The following is an 18,316-nucleotide window of genomic DNA, read 5'->3' as shown; positions in this document are numbered from 1 at the left end:
AGAAAGAAGAGACGGAAAAGTACAAACCATTCACTATTTCAAAATTACTGAACATAGAGAGACTATTCTAAATATATTCAAGTTCATCATTTGCATTTATATTCGTGAATGGATCTCCAACCTGTATGCCGGGCTTGCCCATCTCTCCAGGTGGTCCTTCGGGGCCTTCTTTACTCTGCAAGCTCACAAAGAAGAATATAAGAAGAAGAAACCAGCCTCAGGTCAGTAGTAACAAAACAACTAATTCCCAACAAAGAAAGGATATTAATCGTCACAGCATACTTACAGGCCAACCAGCACGAAGTAACTGGTAGAAATTGGTTTGCTACAGGAGAATGGAAACACACACGATAAGTTACAGGTACTTATTTGTGAATATATAACTTGAACTTCCCCCAACATCCATAGTCTCTGTAGTTAAAAATCTATCTTTGCCTGATTCAGAATGAATGAAGAATGTGAATGACCTCTGCAGGTTGTCTACACAAAGTTCAAAGCACAGAACAGTAACAAATCACCTTCACAAACTAGTAACAGACTTTTGTTTCTTTTTTCGAAAATGGCAGTTCACCATCATGCTGACATACTGGTGAGTGTCTTCTATAACATACAGCTGTGGCCACTACAGAGAGATTAAACAGATGACAGAGCATCGGCTTGCACGCACCATAACTGCAGGGTCAAAGGTTTTACAGATAGTCTGGGGATCTTATGGGTCTCGGTAAAAACATTTGATGTCCAGTGTTTCTTTTAGATGACTGACAAAAATGACTCAAGGCCTTACGGAGAGAAGAGCAAAGAAAATATATCTTGTCTAGGGCTGTCAACTGGAATAATGTTTAAAGGAACATTAGGAAATGTATTAGCGTATGAGGATTTACATGAGAAGAGTCATTGCAATTCATCACATCATCCCTCTGCATTCAGTAGTGAGATCAGTCCAGGATGTGTTTAGCCTAGCTTAGCACAAAACATGCAGGCAGGAGGAAACAGTTAGCTTTCTTCAATATCAGGAAAATACATCTTCTAACAACTCCATAATGATATAGTATATATATATATATATATATATATATATATATATATATATATATATACACAGTATATCTCAAAAGTGAGTACACCCTTTAGATTTTTGCAAATATTCTGTTATATCCTTTCAGGGGATAACATTATCCTACTGAAACTTTGATATAACTTAAAGTAGTCAGTGTGCTGCTTGAATAACAGTATAGATTTATTGTCCTTTGAAAATTACTCAGTACACAGCTGTTAATGTCTAAACAGCTGGCAACAAAAGTGAGTACACCCCATAGTGAACATATCTAAATTGTGCCCAAAGTGTCAATATTTTGTGTGACCACCATTGTTATCTAGCACTGCTTTAACCCTCCTGGGCATGGAATTCACCAGAGCTGCACAGGTTGCTTCTGGAATCTTCTTCCACTCCTCCACGACGACATCACGGAGCGCACGGATGTTGGACACCTTGCACTCCTCCACCTTCCTCTTGAGGATGCCCCACATGTGCTCAATTGGGTTTAGGTCTGGAGACATACTTGGCCAGTCCATCACCTTAACCTTCAGCTTCTTCAGCAAGGCCGTTGTCATCTTGGAGGTGTGTTTAGGGTCATTATCATGTTGGAAAACTGCCCTACGGCCCAGTTTCCGAAGAGAGGGGATCATGCTCTGCTGCAGGATGTCACAGTATATATTGGAATTCATGTGTCCCTCAATGAAATGCAGCTCCCCAGTGCCGGCAGCACTCATGCAGCCCCAGACCATGATGCTGCCACCACCATGCTTGACTGTAGGCAAAACACATTTGTCTTGGTACTCCTCACCAGGGTGCCGCCACACACGCCGGACACCATCTGACCCAAACAGGTTTATTTTGGTCTCATCAGACCACAGGACATGGTTCCAGTAACTCATGTTCTTGGATTCATTGTCTTCAGCAAACTGTTTGCGGGCTTTCTTATGCATCGGTTTCAGAAGGGGCTTCTGTCTGGGGCGACGGCCATACAAACCGATTTGATGCAGTGTGCGGCGTATGGTCTGGGCACTGACAGGCTGACATCCCACTTCTGCAACCTCTGCAGCAATGCTGGAAGCACTCGCACGTCTATTTTTGGAAACCAACCTCTGGATATGACGCTGAGCACCTGGACTCAACTTCTTTGGTCGACCCTGGCGAGGCCTGTTCCGAGTGGAACCTGTCCTGGAAAACCGCTGTATGATCTTAGCCACTGTGCTGCAACTCATTTTCATGGTGTTGGCAATCTTCTTATAGCCAAGGCCATCTTTGTGAAGCGCAATAATCCTTTTTTTCAGCCGCTCAGAGAGTTCCTTGCCATGAGGTGCCATGTTGTCCAGCATTCAGAGAGAATTGTGCCCAAAACACCAAATTTAACAGCCCTGCTTATCATTTACACCTGAATCCTTGTAACACTAACGAGTCACATGACACCAGGGCGGGAAAACAACATCATTGGGCACAATTAGGACATGTTCACTATGGGGTGTACTCACTTTTGTTGCCAGCTGTTTAGACATTAACAGCTGTGTACTGAGTAATTTTCAAAGGACAATAAATCTATACTGTTATTCAAGCAGCACACTGACTACTTTAAGTTATATCAAAGTTTCAGTAGGATAATGTTATCCCCTGAAAGGATATAACAGAATATTTGCAAAAATCTAAAGGGTGTACTCACTTTTGAGATATACTGTATATATATATATATGTGTATATATATATATGTGTATATATATATATATATATATATATATATATATATATATATATATGTGTATATATATATATATATATATATATATATATATATATATATATATGTGTATATATATATATATATGTGTATATATATATATATATATATATATATATATATTTTAAATATTATATCTTGTTAGCATGCTAGCCCTCATGACATCAAGAAACAGCTGGTTTAACTCTCTATGAGGAGAGGACCTCTGACATGTTCATGTGGTCTCAAGTGCCCACTTGTTGTTGTTCAGTAAAGAGTCCCAATTGGTATGCTAGTGGCTTGTTAAATCACAATATCTGACAGCTTTAAAGTGGTTGGAAAGCACTTGACAGAGCTAGGCTACCAGTTCCTTTCTGTATACAGTCTTGTGTTGAGTTAGGCTAAACTTCTCTGCATATTTATTGTTATCGCTTAAAGAATTGAAGGCCTTTTTAATCACTTGCTGAATGACTAACTAGATGTAACATAACTGACTTACTGGGGGGGTCCACTCTTTGGCACTGAGTGTTTATCAGGGTGTTTTACAGAACAGATAAAAGCATGTGCTATATACTGTATACACCACAATATTGGTTGAAACTTTGTTCATTATCCAACGAAAGGTGGGCAAATAAAAGGTCCGCTTTAAAGGACGCTGTGCTTCCAACAGCGAAATTATAAAGTAAAAAAAAATTGAAAAAGCAGTAAAAACTACAGCACAGTCACAGAATAGTCTCAAAAATAAGAAAAGTAAGTATTAAAGACCTTTGTAAATATGTCTATCGATTTGTAAGTAGCTCTACAGCCCATGCTGTGAGGCTGTGCTTAGACCTAAATGCTAGATTCAGCATGCTGTCAATGCTAACATGTCGATGTAAGGCAGGTAGGCTATAATGTTTAACAAGTTCAACATATTAGTTTTAATTAATATTAGCTAACACTAAACATAAAGTACATCTGAGGCTGATTTGAATGTCATTAGTTTTGCAGGTATTTCGTCAAAAATCTAAATATTGGACAAAGTTTGTCCTGACAATGACATTAGAATAAAACATTGGCATCACCAAACAATTCATTCTAAAAGGGAACATAAATGTATGTACCAATCTTAATTGCAATTTGTCCGATAGTTGTTGAGATATTTTAGTCTAGACCAAAGTGTTGGACCAAATGACCGACATGCAGACATTGCCATCTTTAGAGCCATGCAGCTAGTATGGCTAAAAATGCTATCAGTGAGCAAAAACTTGAAAACTAATTTATTAAATAATTATGAAAACTCCTTAAATCTGGTTATAAATTCAGAAAGGGATCTTTCTGTCAGAGTCCGGACCCAGACGCCGACCTATACGGAACCGGACCTCTAATCAATAAATTATTAAGGGGTTTTCAATTTTGACGGGGCACTTCTATTTTAACCGGCGCAGCTTCACTTCGCTCTGTTTCACGAAGGGCGGGGCTTCGCTCCCGAGACACACACACACACAAACACGTGTGCACACACCTACAGTCAAAAAAAAGGAGAGGATTGAACTTAAAAAATCACGCCACGCAGAATTTAAGTTCAGAAGTGGATGACAGATTGCAAGGGGGTGGACCAGACTGTCAATAAAGATTGTATCTATACTGTAACAATAACTAGTCATCAAAAACAATAAAAAAATAAGCTCAAGTTATGAAAGAGGACTGACTAGACATGATGTTAAAGTAGAAGGAAAACTACTTACTGTAGATATTGCACTAAACAAAAGAAGGAGTACATTATGGTTATTATCTTACCTGAAAGGCAGCCCATTCCTCTGCTGTGTTCTTCCACAGGTAGAAGGTTGGTAAACCTGCCGGCCCTGGAGGTCCTGGCTCCCCCATCTTTCCTGGACGCCCTTCAGGGCCCAACTTACCCTATGAGAGATGAAAAGGAAGTGGTACGTTCATGCAAGCCGAATCAATTTATATGGAACACTTATCGCAAAGCACAGCCTTGTTTTTTAATATGACATCATAGAAGTGATTTAATGCAGTATTGGGACTCAGGCATAAATAATCAACACAGGGGCTTAATGGAGCGAAGGGACAGGAGTTTATAGCAGCAGGTATTAAAATGTTGAACGTGAAACTGAGCCTGAAAACAAAATATAGCCTCAGATGATATTTCAGAGGTGCACAGAACAGAGGTGTACTTAAATTTGGAGGAGTCAATTGGACTAACATAACACATTTGTATAGGTTACTCTGTAAACAATAAACAATCTTTTCTTACCTTATCACCTTTAAACCCAAGCAGGCCAGGCTCACCAGGACAGCCCTGCCAAACAAGTAACAAGTCTCAATTAAACAGCTCAAAAGGACAACACGAGGAAAAAGAACCTGTCAATATTCAAACTGAATAGAATTTTAAGTGGTATACAAACCACAAGTGAAATATTGCTCAACCTGAAACGGTGCGTCTTTAACAATTCATCTCAGAAATGTAGAACAAAAGATTTTACTTCTACTTCTTAGAAGCAAAAAAGACCTGAGAGACAAGCAAAGCACCAGATCCTTGTAAAACCTCACAGTTTGTGGCCTATTTGACTGCCTGTGGAAAAGCAAAAGACTCATTTTAAGGTCTCGTGCACAACACCTTAAATGCCAATAAAACACTAAGAATTTATGGCTTAAAGAGTATTGGAATATACAGTAATTATATGGTAAAGCTGTTTGGCACTGTGTGGATCCTGCATGCACTGTGTCCTTTTAAGTGCTACTTCCTACGGGATCTGAACAAATGCATAAATCTCATTAATCTCACTATGTCTTTACTATTGTATTTGAAAACTAAATTCTTGCAGTTTTTCCAATTTTTTCTTAGCTTGTGTGAACTAAAAGTGTTGTGCTTGTATTGGAAGTACACTGACATTACTAAAACAAGTAAGCAATACCACAAGACAAGGTGTCAAAACAAAGCAGAGACAAAAAAAAACAAGGCAGGCAAGGAATCCATTATTTTCTACATCTGGACATCTTGGAGTGTACTACTACACCAAAGGATAGCAAGAAAGTCATAATCCTTTTACAAAGTGTGTGTAGTCAGTTTAATTCATGGTTAGGTATATTTCATCAAGCAGAATAATTAATGTTATTGTTCCTTGCAATTTAATACACGTTTAGTACTGATTGAGAACAATGGTTAAAATGTTTGATTTAGGCTTGTTATAGCATTTTAAGGCACCTGCAAGACAATCAGAGAAGCGTATTTCCTGTAGAGGCTACTGGTAGAGGGTAATGCTACAGGCTATTGCATACTACAAAAAGCTAAGCAAGCAAGACCCGAAATGCAGCACATGAGAAGAGAGAAGGACTGAGTCTAAGCCAACAGGACGTCTTCCTTCATGTTCCCTACAGCCGTCTTTAATCACAGTAATCGCGCTGAGTTATCCTGCGGATTTTATGGCAGCGTGACTCCAGAGGCCGGCCCATACGTGAACAGATGTGCAGTCTGGTTCTGGTTCTGTCTGGCCAGCAGTCCTTGTGATGATCCACTTCTTCACCAGGTAAACCATCCAATTGGATTGTATAAAATGACTTTCCCCATCAGCACCGATCACATAACTTGGCAGCCAGAGTTTTAAGATTGTCACATTGAGTAATGCTATGACAAACTGTTGAGCCTACTTAACTCTTCCCTTAGTGCTCAGATCGCGGCATCAAAGACATGCAGATCAACATATGTTTGAGCAGTGTAACCTACCCTGATCAGAGTCAGATGGCAGCTAATGGAGAACAGCTCTTGTAAGCTATAAAGCATAAACAGACGTCACACTTTCTTCATTCACAAGGCTAGTCCTAACTTTTTTTTTTTTATCTCATCCGACAACAGAAATCTCTGATATGATAAATCAAATATCCTGTTAAAATAGTGGGACACAAGCCCACGTTCTTAGCGCTCTCAAATCAATTGTTGTCAATGTAGACTCAACAGGCACACAGCACACTGCTGTCCCATGGACAACTTTTTAATACACACTTTCCTGGTTAGCTGGTTATGGTTGCTAAACAACGTAAAGAGCAATCTGCCTCTACACCCTTGAAAGTTGGAACAGGGGTAGGCACCTAACAGTCACGCCTCGCATTTTACTGGTGGAAGAAGGTGTGTCCCAGGCCTAACAAGGGCCTCTTGCTTTGTTTACTATGGTTTGGAGAAAAATACATTGATTACACTTGGATACAAACGGTAGCATTATAACAAGGATTTTGAAGCAACAAGAAAGACAACTCACTTCCTGCCCTGGGGGACCCATTCGTCCCGGTGGTCCTTTCTGGATCTGGTACATTTTGCCATCTGAACCCAGGACCAGGTCTCCATCTTTGGATACAATGGTAACAATGGCAGAGCGCTCCTTGTCTGGTTGTGTACTGTTGGTGATGGGTCTTCCCTCCTTGACTACTGCCTTTGTAGATGTCCCAATGTCTGTGGACGTTCTGGGATCTGCAGGGATCTTGCGTACAGTAAATCCCACTGAGGGCTTCTTGGGGGCACCTCCGATGTCCAGGTCAATGATGCCACCGGATGGTTTTCCGGGGAACAGCGTTGACGTCCTCCCACCGGAGTCGGCCTTATCGTCTGTGGTAATGTTCTCCTCCAACAGTTCAGGCTTTCCCTTCTGGCTTCCTTTAAGTCCATTTCTGGAAGGTTTCCACTGAGGGTTGACTTGTCCGCCATTTTGGAATATTGGATCCAACAAGTCAGTGTCCTCGTCCACCACAAAGACATCCCCACGACCTACTGAACCTTTCCGATTGGTTCCTGAAGGCACTGTCCCGTCCCCTCGGGAACTGCCTCGACGCAGAAACATGTTCTATTGAGGAGAAAAAATAAGAATTAGGGCTCATTCGACAGCGGATTTCTGGCTATTGATTGTTCCTAATATGAGAAGCCCAGTACAACAAATCACTATTCAGAATATGGAAATAATAAGCATTACCATCTCATCCCCACACACAATATGTTTAATCACCTTTTATGTCAAAGAATGAAAATTCATTATGTAAGCAACACTATTTCTACTTTGAAAGACATAAACAACTCCTACAACCTTCTGAAAAAACCCTGTTGCAGACCTTCTTGTCTGACATCTGGCATTATTTCATCTGAATTCACATAGATAAGTTTCACATCTTTTCAAGACAGTAACTCTTGATCCATCTGCCAATAAAACTGCACATCACTATTGAATTGGTGACATGTCTTTCCAAAACATTCACTGTCTCTAATTAACATTTTGAGTTGCCTGTTGGAGCCAAACCACACAATATGTTTAATGTTAACACTTTTTTATCTTTGACCTTCATTATCGTAGCTCGGATATCACATCCACTTCTGTAATTGTGTCATAATGTGGTTTGGATACCATTGCTGTTTGGCTGTAAACAAATACAATAAAGGTCTATTTTATTAAACTAGATATAAAACAGATGTTCTACCACTCATATTCCAATGTAATATCTAAACAGTATGTGTTATCCCTCCACAGATACTCAGGTTAGATCATGCATCTCTGATTATCGAGTTGTGATTTTAACAAGTTTATAGTTAATCTCGACATGACTGAGCTGAACGCTTTTACAAGCTTCCTACTGGAAGAACACTTCCTTATACGGTGGCTTTTATAATAAGACTATTCTAGAATTGCTCTCACTGTAAATCAGTTTGGTTGAGAACATTAGCTGTCACAATGTGAACGTATTATTATCGACTCACAAAACATCTTCCAAAACAAACAGCAGTTTAAAGTTACGTGGTATCCAGAGGTGACAAGAACAACGGCAAAAATCTACAACATGGAAAACAGTACGACCCAGCATTTTCCCTTGCTGGTCATATTGCATTACATGCACACATACACACACACACAACAACACACATCAAATGTTGGGCCTCAGGGAACAGTGGTGCAGTGAGAGAGGCCTTTCAGGGGACAGGACCAAAGGGCAGTACATTTTGTTTGATGACCCTAATGAGCTGAAATGGAGAGCACTAAAGTGGAGCTGAGAGGCATATGGGGAGCAGGACAGGAGGAGGAGAGGGAAGCAGGAGTGTGCACGCTCATACATTTTTCTCAGAGCAAAGTTTAAGAATACATAAGCTTATACAGGTGAATTACAGCACTGCACTGGAAAAACATTCCCTTTTGTTATGTCATTTCCACCCTTTTTCTTCCTAAACATCAAAGATTTTTGCATTATCAAGATATGTTGAAGGTACAGATAGTCATAATAGGCAGAAATTATTATCCATTACTATATCTGCAGCATGTAGGAATAGTTTGCTCAAATACCTTTAATTTAAGATTTATTGGTACAATATTGTTAATGCTGCCAAACTTACCATCCTATCACATTCAACAAGTTATTTATTGGGTTGAGGTCTGCAGACAATTTATGAATTAAGAGTAAACTGAGGTGTGTGTCCTCGTTCTGGTACATTGATGAAGTGGGAAATGTTTTCTGACATCTCATCTGAATAAATGCTGCTAAATGAATAAATATTTTAAGGTAGTTTAGGAAGAGTGAAGAATTACACACTGTCAGCAAAAATGTTTCTGTATCTGTGGCACTCCTACAAACATTCTTTGAGAGCTAATCAAAGAGTGCCATTGGAAGAGCACAGAGAGCTGGAGGTGAAACATGACGAACAAAAAGTAACATACATATTTTATGAATTAGTAAAGTTATCACAGAGGGGATCTCAGGTTTCCTATGTGGTTACAGGCATTGTTAGGAAGAAAATCAATTTAGCATGCTTTGATTGTGTTATCAGAAAGAATAATATGCCCAAACTTTACCATGAAATGATCAATTGAACTCAGCTTGCATTCATCAGATGTGATAAATTAGAACAATAGCCAGTCTTAAATATTGTATTTGCAGTGAAACACAGCCCTTGGTGGATGGCTGGTTGTGTATTGCGAGGGCTTGTAAAGGGCTGACACAGGCAAGAGGCTGAACACGCCGCCTCAACGGAAAACAAAGGCCCTTTCTCTCACTCTTATCCCAGGCCAGTCAGGCTTCCGGCCATGGTCGATAAGCTGACACTCGATCTCCTCTGGTCAACACCGTCCCCTCAGCTTATCTCTCCTCCACTCTGTCAGATATCCCTATGAACCATACTTAGCTGGAGTACTATGACACGTTGGCAAGTGAGTCAGGAGCCGATAGCGGTCAAGCACTCTTCCCAAATTAAAGACATGCCCCATGAAATATCTCAGTTTGATATATTTGACACATATGACTAAAAGCTGAACGAGCTTTGAGTCCCAGTACAGACTGTGAGTGCAGGCCTGCAGTCTCAGTCCCATCAGCCAGGCCTACTGACACACCTGTGCAAAGGGACGTTGGTTGGCTTGGACAGGGGCAAGTGGACAAGGGCAGAACCCAGTAAAAGTAAAGCTGGGTTTATGCGCCCCACTGTCATCAGGTTCATTACTTTAACTGTGAAAGCCTGGCACCGATTGTGCAGAATAATGGATCTATAAAAGTGAGTGATTCTGTAGCACCCTGTGTGTTTCATCACGGGTCGGGTTGCAGGACTTAATTAATTAAGTCGTGGGTTAGGGTTAAATAACAGTGGGTAACAGGTCGGCTCCAGTGCTGAGATTTACAGGCGCATGCCTCCTATAGAATAATTGATTTATAGTTCAACAATGAATTTCACTCACTGATATCTACGCAGCGTTAGAAGCATATAAAACTGCATGTATAATGTCTTCTGTGACACACACACACACACACACACACACACACACACACACACACACACACACACACACACACACACACACACACACACACACACACACACACACACACACACACACACACACACACACACACACACACACACACACACACACACACACACACACACACACGGTTGTTTAATTGGACCGGAGGAGCCGGGGTTAAAACTCTGATGATGTCAACTGTTATCTTGGGTTACACTTGAGACTTTAAGTATTTGAAGTTCAAGTTGGGAGCATGGCATTTTAAAGATGAGGGCATTTAATGGGTAGGGAAGGTGTAAAGATAGTTAGTTCACTGTAAGTCGCTCTGGATAAGAGCGTCTGCTAAATGACCTGTAATGTAATTATGGGAATTGAAAGCGCCAGTGTATCGGAAGTTTTATTATTGAAACTATTAAAGCATCAAAAGATTGGACAAAACACAAAGCAGTCTAAGCTGACGAATGGCCCGGAGGTGTAGTTACATTTTTCAGGAGGTAAAAGTCAGGTATGCATAGCTCAGTAGTTATCTTGTCAAATAAAACTCTACTATTCTCAGTAAGTAACTCTTTTAACCTTAATATCATGTGCCAGGACAATGTTTACCCTCGCTGTCTTTCTGTCTGCTCAGCAGTAGCAGGCTGAAGCAAGCAAGGACACTGTGTGTGTGTGTGTGTGTTCATGTTTCCTAACAACACAGTCTGAGTGGAGGCTCAATGTGAGTGTGTAATCTATAGGTGAACAAATGACAGTCAGGGTATCAAGTGGCTCAGTCTGTGTCAGCATGTGTGGCTGCAGGCTGATGAACAGACTCCCATAATACTTCCTTAATGCTCCCGTCAGATGATTACTCTTGATTTGATTTTCTTACTTGAATAGAAAGCTCTCATGGTGCTTTCTCAGATTACAAACCCTCAGGCCCCTGAAACACAATTTATAATATACAACTGCTCTCTTCATAAAGTGACAATAGACACGTTTTTTGATTGAACTTATCATGAAGTTAAGTTTGATTGCACAATGTAATGGCTCCAGAATAATGACATCATCACAATTTTGATTGGTTCGATCTAAACCTTGCTTTCACTATGCAATTCTGTCTGCCACTAGATCTGCCATAAGATACTTTAAGTGCCTCTTTTTGTCTGGATAGTGCTTCCCTGTTTAGGATCCTCACTGCTGTATTAGAAAATGAATGTTGTAAACATAAGCCACATGGACGGGTGTATCCTGTCATATTGTTTGGGAGAATCAAAACAAAGTTTAGTAATGTAGCACACCATGCTGAGCTCATAGGCATATTAGACGTCCTTCTGATGCTCTGAGCAGAATAAACCTAAAGAACTATTTGTATGATGTGACCTTTAAATACGCCAGCAAGCTAACTTCATTCATCATGGATACTAAAGGATGCAAGGTACAGAAGTTAGGTTCAAGCGAAAGCATAGCGTGATTGAAGCAGTTCCATTGTGCTGAAATGATTAGTCAATTAATGGATTAGTTGATCAACATAAAAGTAATGTGATACTTGAACATGTGTTCCAGTGCTTTATCAAGCATATATGCTAACCATTTGCATCTGAAATCTAAGGATTTAACATCAGAATCTATTTGAAGAAACTAATTGTTGACTATTTAATAGATTAAACGCTAAATCAGGAGAAAAAAAGAAATCCATAAATGAATCAATAATCATCATGACTGATAATCATTAGTAGCTTGAACCTAGTTGGCACAATCAGACAATACATCGAGGGAATGTGTTGACACACATGACATAATTGAAAACATCTCACTGAATTGATTGGATTAGCTAATGCACCAGAGGTTTTAAACCCTTGCCAGTGCATCCCCCCCCCCCCCCCATTACGTTTTTCCAAAATTCAAGACAGCTACTGATCCAACTTGCAGGGACTTGAAACTCTCTAATCAATCACACTGTCACATGGTTTTGTGTTATTATTGATCATCTGCCAATCAAATCAGTACATCAGTTCCATTAAAAAAGAGTGATGTAGACTATAGAAGATTAGATCATCACTCAACTTAAACAGTAAATTAGATTTAGGGCAGATGTTGGCAGGGCACACCTGGAACAGATGAATGGTTATGACAAAGCACTGTGTCCTCCCATCAGCACAAGTCTCCTCAGGAGTCCGTGCACGTGGGGCTGATAGATTCTCTGTTAAGAGCAATGTGAAGTCGATGGAGGCCTCACATCCTTACACAAGCGCTGCAGGCTAGAGCGCTATCATCACCACACACATGCACACACACAGACAATGAACACTTGCTTCTACAAAAGGGCTAATCAAATGGCAAGGTCCGTAAATCTAACCAAGACACAGGTATGCAGACTGGCTGGGTCTTGCAAGAAGCAGAGAGCAATTTGGCCTGTAAAAAAGCACGATGACAGTGGTCTGATGTTACAGGAATAACGACGGGAGTTTGATTTAAGTGTAATAAAAAAACTGAAGAATGTGAACATAACTATTTTCTATGATTACTCAAATCAAATAATAGACGAACAAATGTTTCCTAGGAACATAACAAAAACAAGGAAACCAGCAACAGGAACCTGCCACAGTGTGCTTTGCCTCTGATGTGGTGTGGACAAGGCTCAGTGCCAATATGTTAATTCACTGTAAGCATGCATGTTAATACCTGCATGTCTACTTCAATGACTTTGTGTGTGTGTGTGTGCGCGTCAGAATTGTCACGTGCACAGGAGGGAGCGTGTGACTCTGTGTTGTTGAGCGGCATTAACACCGTCTTGCTCGGGGATTTTTATTCCCAGCAGGACCACCCATGTTACAAATGCCACTGTTGGTCAGGATCAAAGCGTCACACCAAATCACCAGTGGTGGTCCTGGGACATAAGATCATGAAGCATGTTGGAGGGACAAAAGAAAGACTGACATTTTATAACAATCAAACTCCTGTGCAACCTCTCGCTTGCTTCCAATGCAGGCTCCTCATTTTCACACACGGTAGCCAAAGACAGTTGCAGTGCTTCCATACAGAGAGTAGTATTGTTCTACTGTAGCTTTTTAGAATACCAAAATCAAACCGTGGTGTGTCTTTCTCCACTAAATGTGCTGACACTGCAAAGCAACTTTACTGGAATCACAAAGTAAGAAGGAAGGAAAGAATCCCACACACTGGCGGTAACCTAAACTCACTTTACTAATGATATTTAATTATATTTATTATATTAATATATATATATATATATATATATATATATATATATATAGTATGAATGTAATCAGACCGGTATCTATCAGTTAGCCATTGAACACATTATTTATTTGCAATTAATCCCTAATTTAGTTGGAAAAACCAGGTGTCATTACATACAAGACATTGTTCAGGTTAAATCAAGAACTGAAAACTAGAGCAAGTGCAACCTTAAATTTTCAACATCATAGTCAAATCTTCAAGAGCTGTAGTTGCATGTGTGTTATTGTGTTACAAATATCATTCTGAAAGAAGAAAACTGTCCTAATCCCAGTAAAATAAAAATCATTGCCACATTATGTGCAAATCAATGGTCTGCAAAGTATTACACACCCTACTTTATGTCAGTGTAGAACAAAAGCAAAGGGGAAATTTACATTGATAATTGCAACATGTGAACAGGTGAACACCAGGCAGTACCTTTCCCTCCCGGCGCCTTTGACCTCGCACGTGCAATCCATCTATATCCAGCAACAGGCACCCCAGCAGCAAGTACCATCCAACATGGTGGAGCATGACTGCAGGAGACACTGCGGTCTGTCTGCACTTCAGCTATGTTCACATTGTACCCACAGGCAGACCTCTGCACAGGAGGCTGATCCAGCTTCCAGCAGACACACCCACACACCTACTGGGTACACACCCTTCCAGTAGTACCAACCATTCATGCATACATGTTGCATCGACAATACTTCTAATCTGGCATATCTAGGAGCAGGGTTTCCGTTACCCAGTAATTACAGCTTTAACAAGTAAAATCTGCCAAAGTACAACTAAATCTCTCCGGTTAGAAGGTCCAGCAAAAACAATAGGGTTAAAATAAAATTTAAATATATCCTTTTTATTTATATATTTTTTTATGAATGTGTAGCTGATGTGCTCTTCAGGGCGTGTCTCTCTCTGTGTGAGGATAAACACCAACAAATGTGGATTGGATATTTTTGTTAGATAAATACATGTTTGGAATTTTGGAAATGATTACATCTATAATTTGTTTTTATTGTTTATTATTATTATTATTATTTATTATTGAAATGTTATTTAAAATGTTTTTAGATCACACGCGCGTTTATGATGATGTCATTCTTTATATAGCCTGCCTATCAATTGTTTTTAAGCTCAATGAACACAGATAATATTTGACCCGCAAATTCTCCGGGACATTGAAATCTTCCAGGACACGTAACTTGTTCTAACAGAAACCCAGAAAACACAGACACAGAATCCCAGCCCATTAGCCCTCAGGGTGGCCTGTGTGAACGCTGAGAAACAGTGAAACTGACAGAGACAATTGTAAAGTCGTCAAACCTGGGACAATTTAAATAGCTATTAGACGCTAACAGCAACATCATGGGCAACTAAACGCCTCCTCAAATGAATAACTGCTACATCCAACCGAGGGAAGCAGAACGAAGGAAGACAGGGACAAGGATGTGTGAGGGAATCCACGCTGCTTTCACACATGGATGGATTTGGGTCACAGGGAGCTTGCAGACTAGTCCTAACAGAAAAGAAATCTCTGGAGGGGAATTAGAAGAGGGGGAAGCCGCAGTGCCCAGAGTCAGCGAAACAACCACAGTTGAGAGAACATTTAAGGGGGAAATATTCACCAAGGATTCTCTGAGGTTGACTTGATTTACACGACTGGGTCGACGCGGAGAGGAGACCTCCTCTGCATGAAAGTTAAGAACAGCAGGGCAGCTCCCTGTCACAGGAAGTATGAGCTCATCTTTATTAGGAACAAAAGGAGAGGTGGTCTAGCATAAACAGCAATATAAATAAACGAGAGCAGAGGGAGGTTGATTCGGGGTGAACAGAACCTCTGTGGGCACTTTAAAACTGCAGGGCAGATGTGCGGGGGAAATCAATGATCTCTTTTTAATTTCCCGGCACATCTTCGTCTTCCCAGCCACATAATGGCTTCCAGAAATCTTTGCCGTCTGCACTCAAAACGCAATCCTTGTTGCGTTGTAAGAGCGAGACCTGTAGTGCCGTGTAGTTCGGTCCTCGAAACAGAAAGGAGCGTGATTGAAGTTGCTGATGGAGCACTCTTGTGACAACGCGCCATTATCTGATTTATCAGAGCCGATTTATCTTCACAGCATACATACCCCATACTGAATTACAGTTTTGGAGAGGAAAATTATTAGGTTGAGCATGATGGGGCTTCTCACGTTAAGAAAACTGTTCTGTGCCTCTTAGTGACAAAAAGACAAAACTAGGGAAGAACTTATTTCTTTCCTCTGTTTCTATCCTCCTCTTTCTAAATCCTCCTTCTTCTCCTCCTTCTCTTTTATCCGAGCATCCCCTCTTTCAAAAACCCACTTGTTCAAATCCATGATTTGAAGGCCTCCTGGCTTGTCTGTAATTACTTCATTTTAAATTGGAAACAGTTATGAACATGAAAACTTACTGCTCAATATATGGTAATGTCAATAAAAGAAAATCTTGACAGAGTACAGAAACGACAAATGCACGACATTCAGACTTTCATGTTTTACACAAAACATGTTTCCTCTTCTTTGGGTTTTCATTTAGCAAATAGTTTGCTCAAAGAGTTTTATGCCCTTTGCTGAGTCTTTGATGCATCATGCAACTCCAAAGAAAGCCCATAAAATCATGGTTCTGCTCTAGTATCCATCCCAGCATATTGATTGTATGAAAATGTTTTAATACTAGTCTTTTCTTCATTATTCTGTCTTGGGAATCAGGAGCTCTGTATGCCACTACGTGTCTTCTGTTGCTGCTCTGACAGTGTTTGTGTTGCATTGTGTTATCTTCCTGGAAAAATACCATCATTATGACGCCATGGCTCTAGAAACTATACATTTAGACAGAAACGCAGTGTAACCGGGCGTTGCATCACCCTAACAACAGAGTTATATTAATATTTACGAAACATTTAGTTGTAAATAGCAGCAGTACAATGTGCAGTGCCTCTCGGAGGCTGTGAGCCGGGGGTACCACTCGTAGTTAGTGATTTGAAAGTGGCAGATAAACCCGGCCAAGGCCGTCCTCTTCTCACGATGTCTAGCTTTTCTTGAAAAGTTGGTCTTGAAAATGGCGTTGTAAGTATATCTGCGACCAAATCGATCTCTTCTCCTCCTTCAGCCATTGTGGGTTGAAAAAAAACAGCTTATAAATCTACACAAGTTCGCTAGCTCTGCCTCTCAATAGTGCGTATCCAATCAAAAGACGTGCACGTGCTGACGTTATCGTACGCCTGCTAGCTGGCCCCGGTGTCCCCAACTCGAAATCTGATTGGTTAACGCCACAGTTTTGTCTCCATTCACTTTAAGCTACAGGCGCCCGCACTGTTGATTCTGAAGGCCTCAGGGCAGATTTCGTGGACCCTGGCAACACATCATGGCTGAAATATGATTGGATAAAAGCTCTAACATAAAGGACAGACCTCCACATCTTGATCTGAGGCTGGAAGCAGCGCAACCAAGAGGAAAGCTATGAAATGAAGAGAATAGACTATGGGGAATAATTTAATACATATTTGTGGAAAAAATATATCAAAATTAAATGTATATTCTGATGATGTTTAGGCCAGCAGAAAAGGCCTTGCTGGCCCTGACGGCCCACCACTGCCTTTAAGTGTTTCATTAGACCATTAACTGATTGTGTTGACTTTTAAAAATATCTCTCATAAGTCTTTAAAAAGCTAACAAAAAAAACATTTATCAGGGCTGCAATGTGGTGCTAATCTTTGTTTCCATAAATATATATTTAATTCCTGTTAACCATATATCATTCACAAACCCTTTGTGAACTTACTTTTGAAAACCTCATTTCCTTCTTATTAATATTATTATCATCACATGTGCGCACACCAATGCACATGACACCTACAAAGCAGAAGAGAAAAAATATGAACCTGGGAGTTTGCATGAGTGCATTTCTGCTATAGTACCAGATGGTATCTTTCAGTGCTATAATTAAGGGAATATTACTTTGTATCACAATATCATCAACACTGCTTAAATGATTTACTTTTCCCTGTCTATGATATGATCATAAAGCCTGACACCCACTAATCACAGAGCTGTGCAGACACAGCCCTGAGAGAACTGTAACTATACTTTCAGTAGATCCATCATCTTGGAGCCAAAGCCAGCAGGATTTACATTTTGCACACTGGCAGAATACCGTACAAAATCGCAAATAAAAATGTGGTTCATTTATCTACTGCAGGGTCTTACTAACGCTTCTTAGCTGGCTACAGCAGATATCTAACGACATCTTGAGTCTAAAGTTGAGGAGATCTGTCAACACATCTACCTACTTCCATTTTCCTTTGTTGCTAGGAAACCTGGCATATTTGTCTTTGTTGAGCAACCTCATTCTCCAACCGAGCAACATTTAGTGAAGGGCAGATCTAATACAGTAACGAGAACAATGAAGGAATGTGACGTTTGCTGGCATGAGAACATGTTGTTTTTGGTTGAATGATTGATTCGAGCTTTGACAGTTAAGGAATGAGCTTTACGTCCACACACACCAGTGTTCAGGTATCCTGACAAGCAGATGATACAATATCAA

At 40.3% G+C, this 18,316-nt stretch overlaps 1 protein-coding gene across 1 annotated transcript in view; it reads right to left on the bottom strand.

Moving 5' to 3' along the window:
* Nucleotides 1–18,316, bottom strand: part of LOC115016986 (collagen alpha-1(XI) chain-like) — a 103,140-nt gene that overhangs the window by 8,160 nt on the left and 76,664 nt on the right. Inside the window, exons 8-13 of the mRNA XM_029445144.1 lie at nt 7,268–7,606; nt 7,028–7,152; nt 5,029–5,073; nt 4,551–4,670; nt 287–325; nt 122–175 (exon numbers count right to left, since the gene is read on the bottom strand). Of these exons, the coding sequence (XP_029301004.1) occupies nt 122–175; nt 287–325; nt 4,551–4,670; nt 5,029–5,073; nt 7,028–7,152; nt 7,268–7,606 (722 nt within the window). The remainder of the gene's footprint in view (nt 1–121; nt 176–286; nt 326–4,550; nt 4,671–5,028; nt 5,074–7,027; nt 7,153–7,267; nt 7,607–18,316) is intronic.

The sequence above is a fragment of the Cottoperca gobio genome, chromosome 12 (genome assembly GCF_900634415.1).
Source record: "Cottoperca gobio chromosome 12, fCotGob3.1, whole genome shotgun sequence".
In the NCBI taxonomy this organism is placed as follows: domain Eukaryota; kingdom Metazoa; phylum Chordata; class Actinopteri; order Perciformes; family Bovichtidae; genus Cottoperca; species Cottoperca gobio.
The sequence above is the reverse complement of the archived record's forward strand: the minus strand, read 5'-3'. Positions and strand labels throughout refer to the sequence as shown.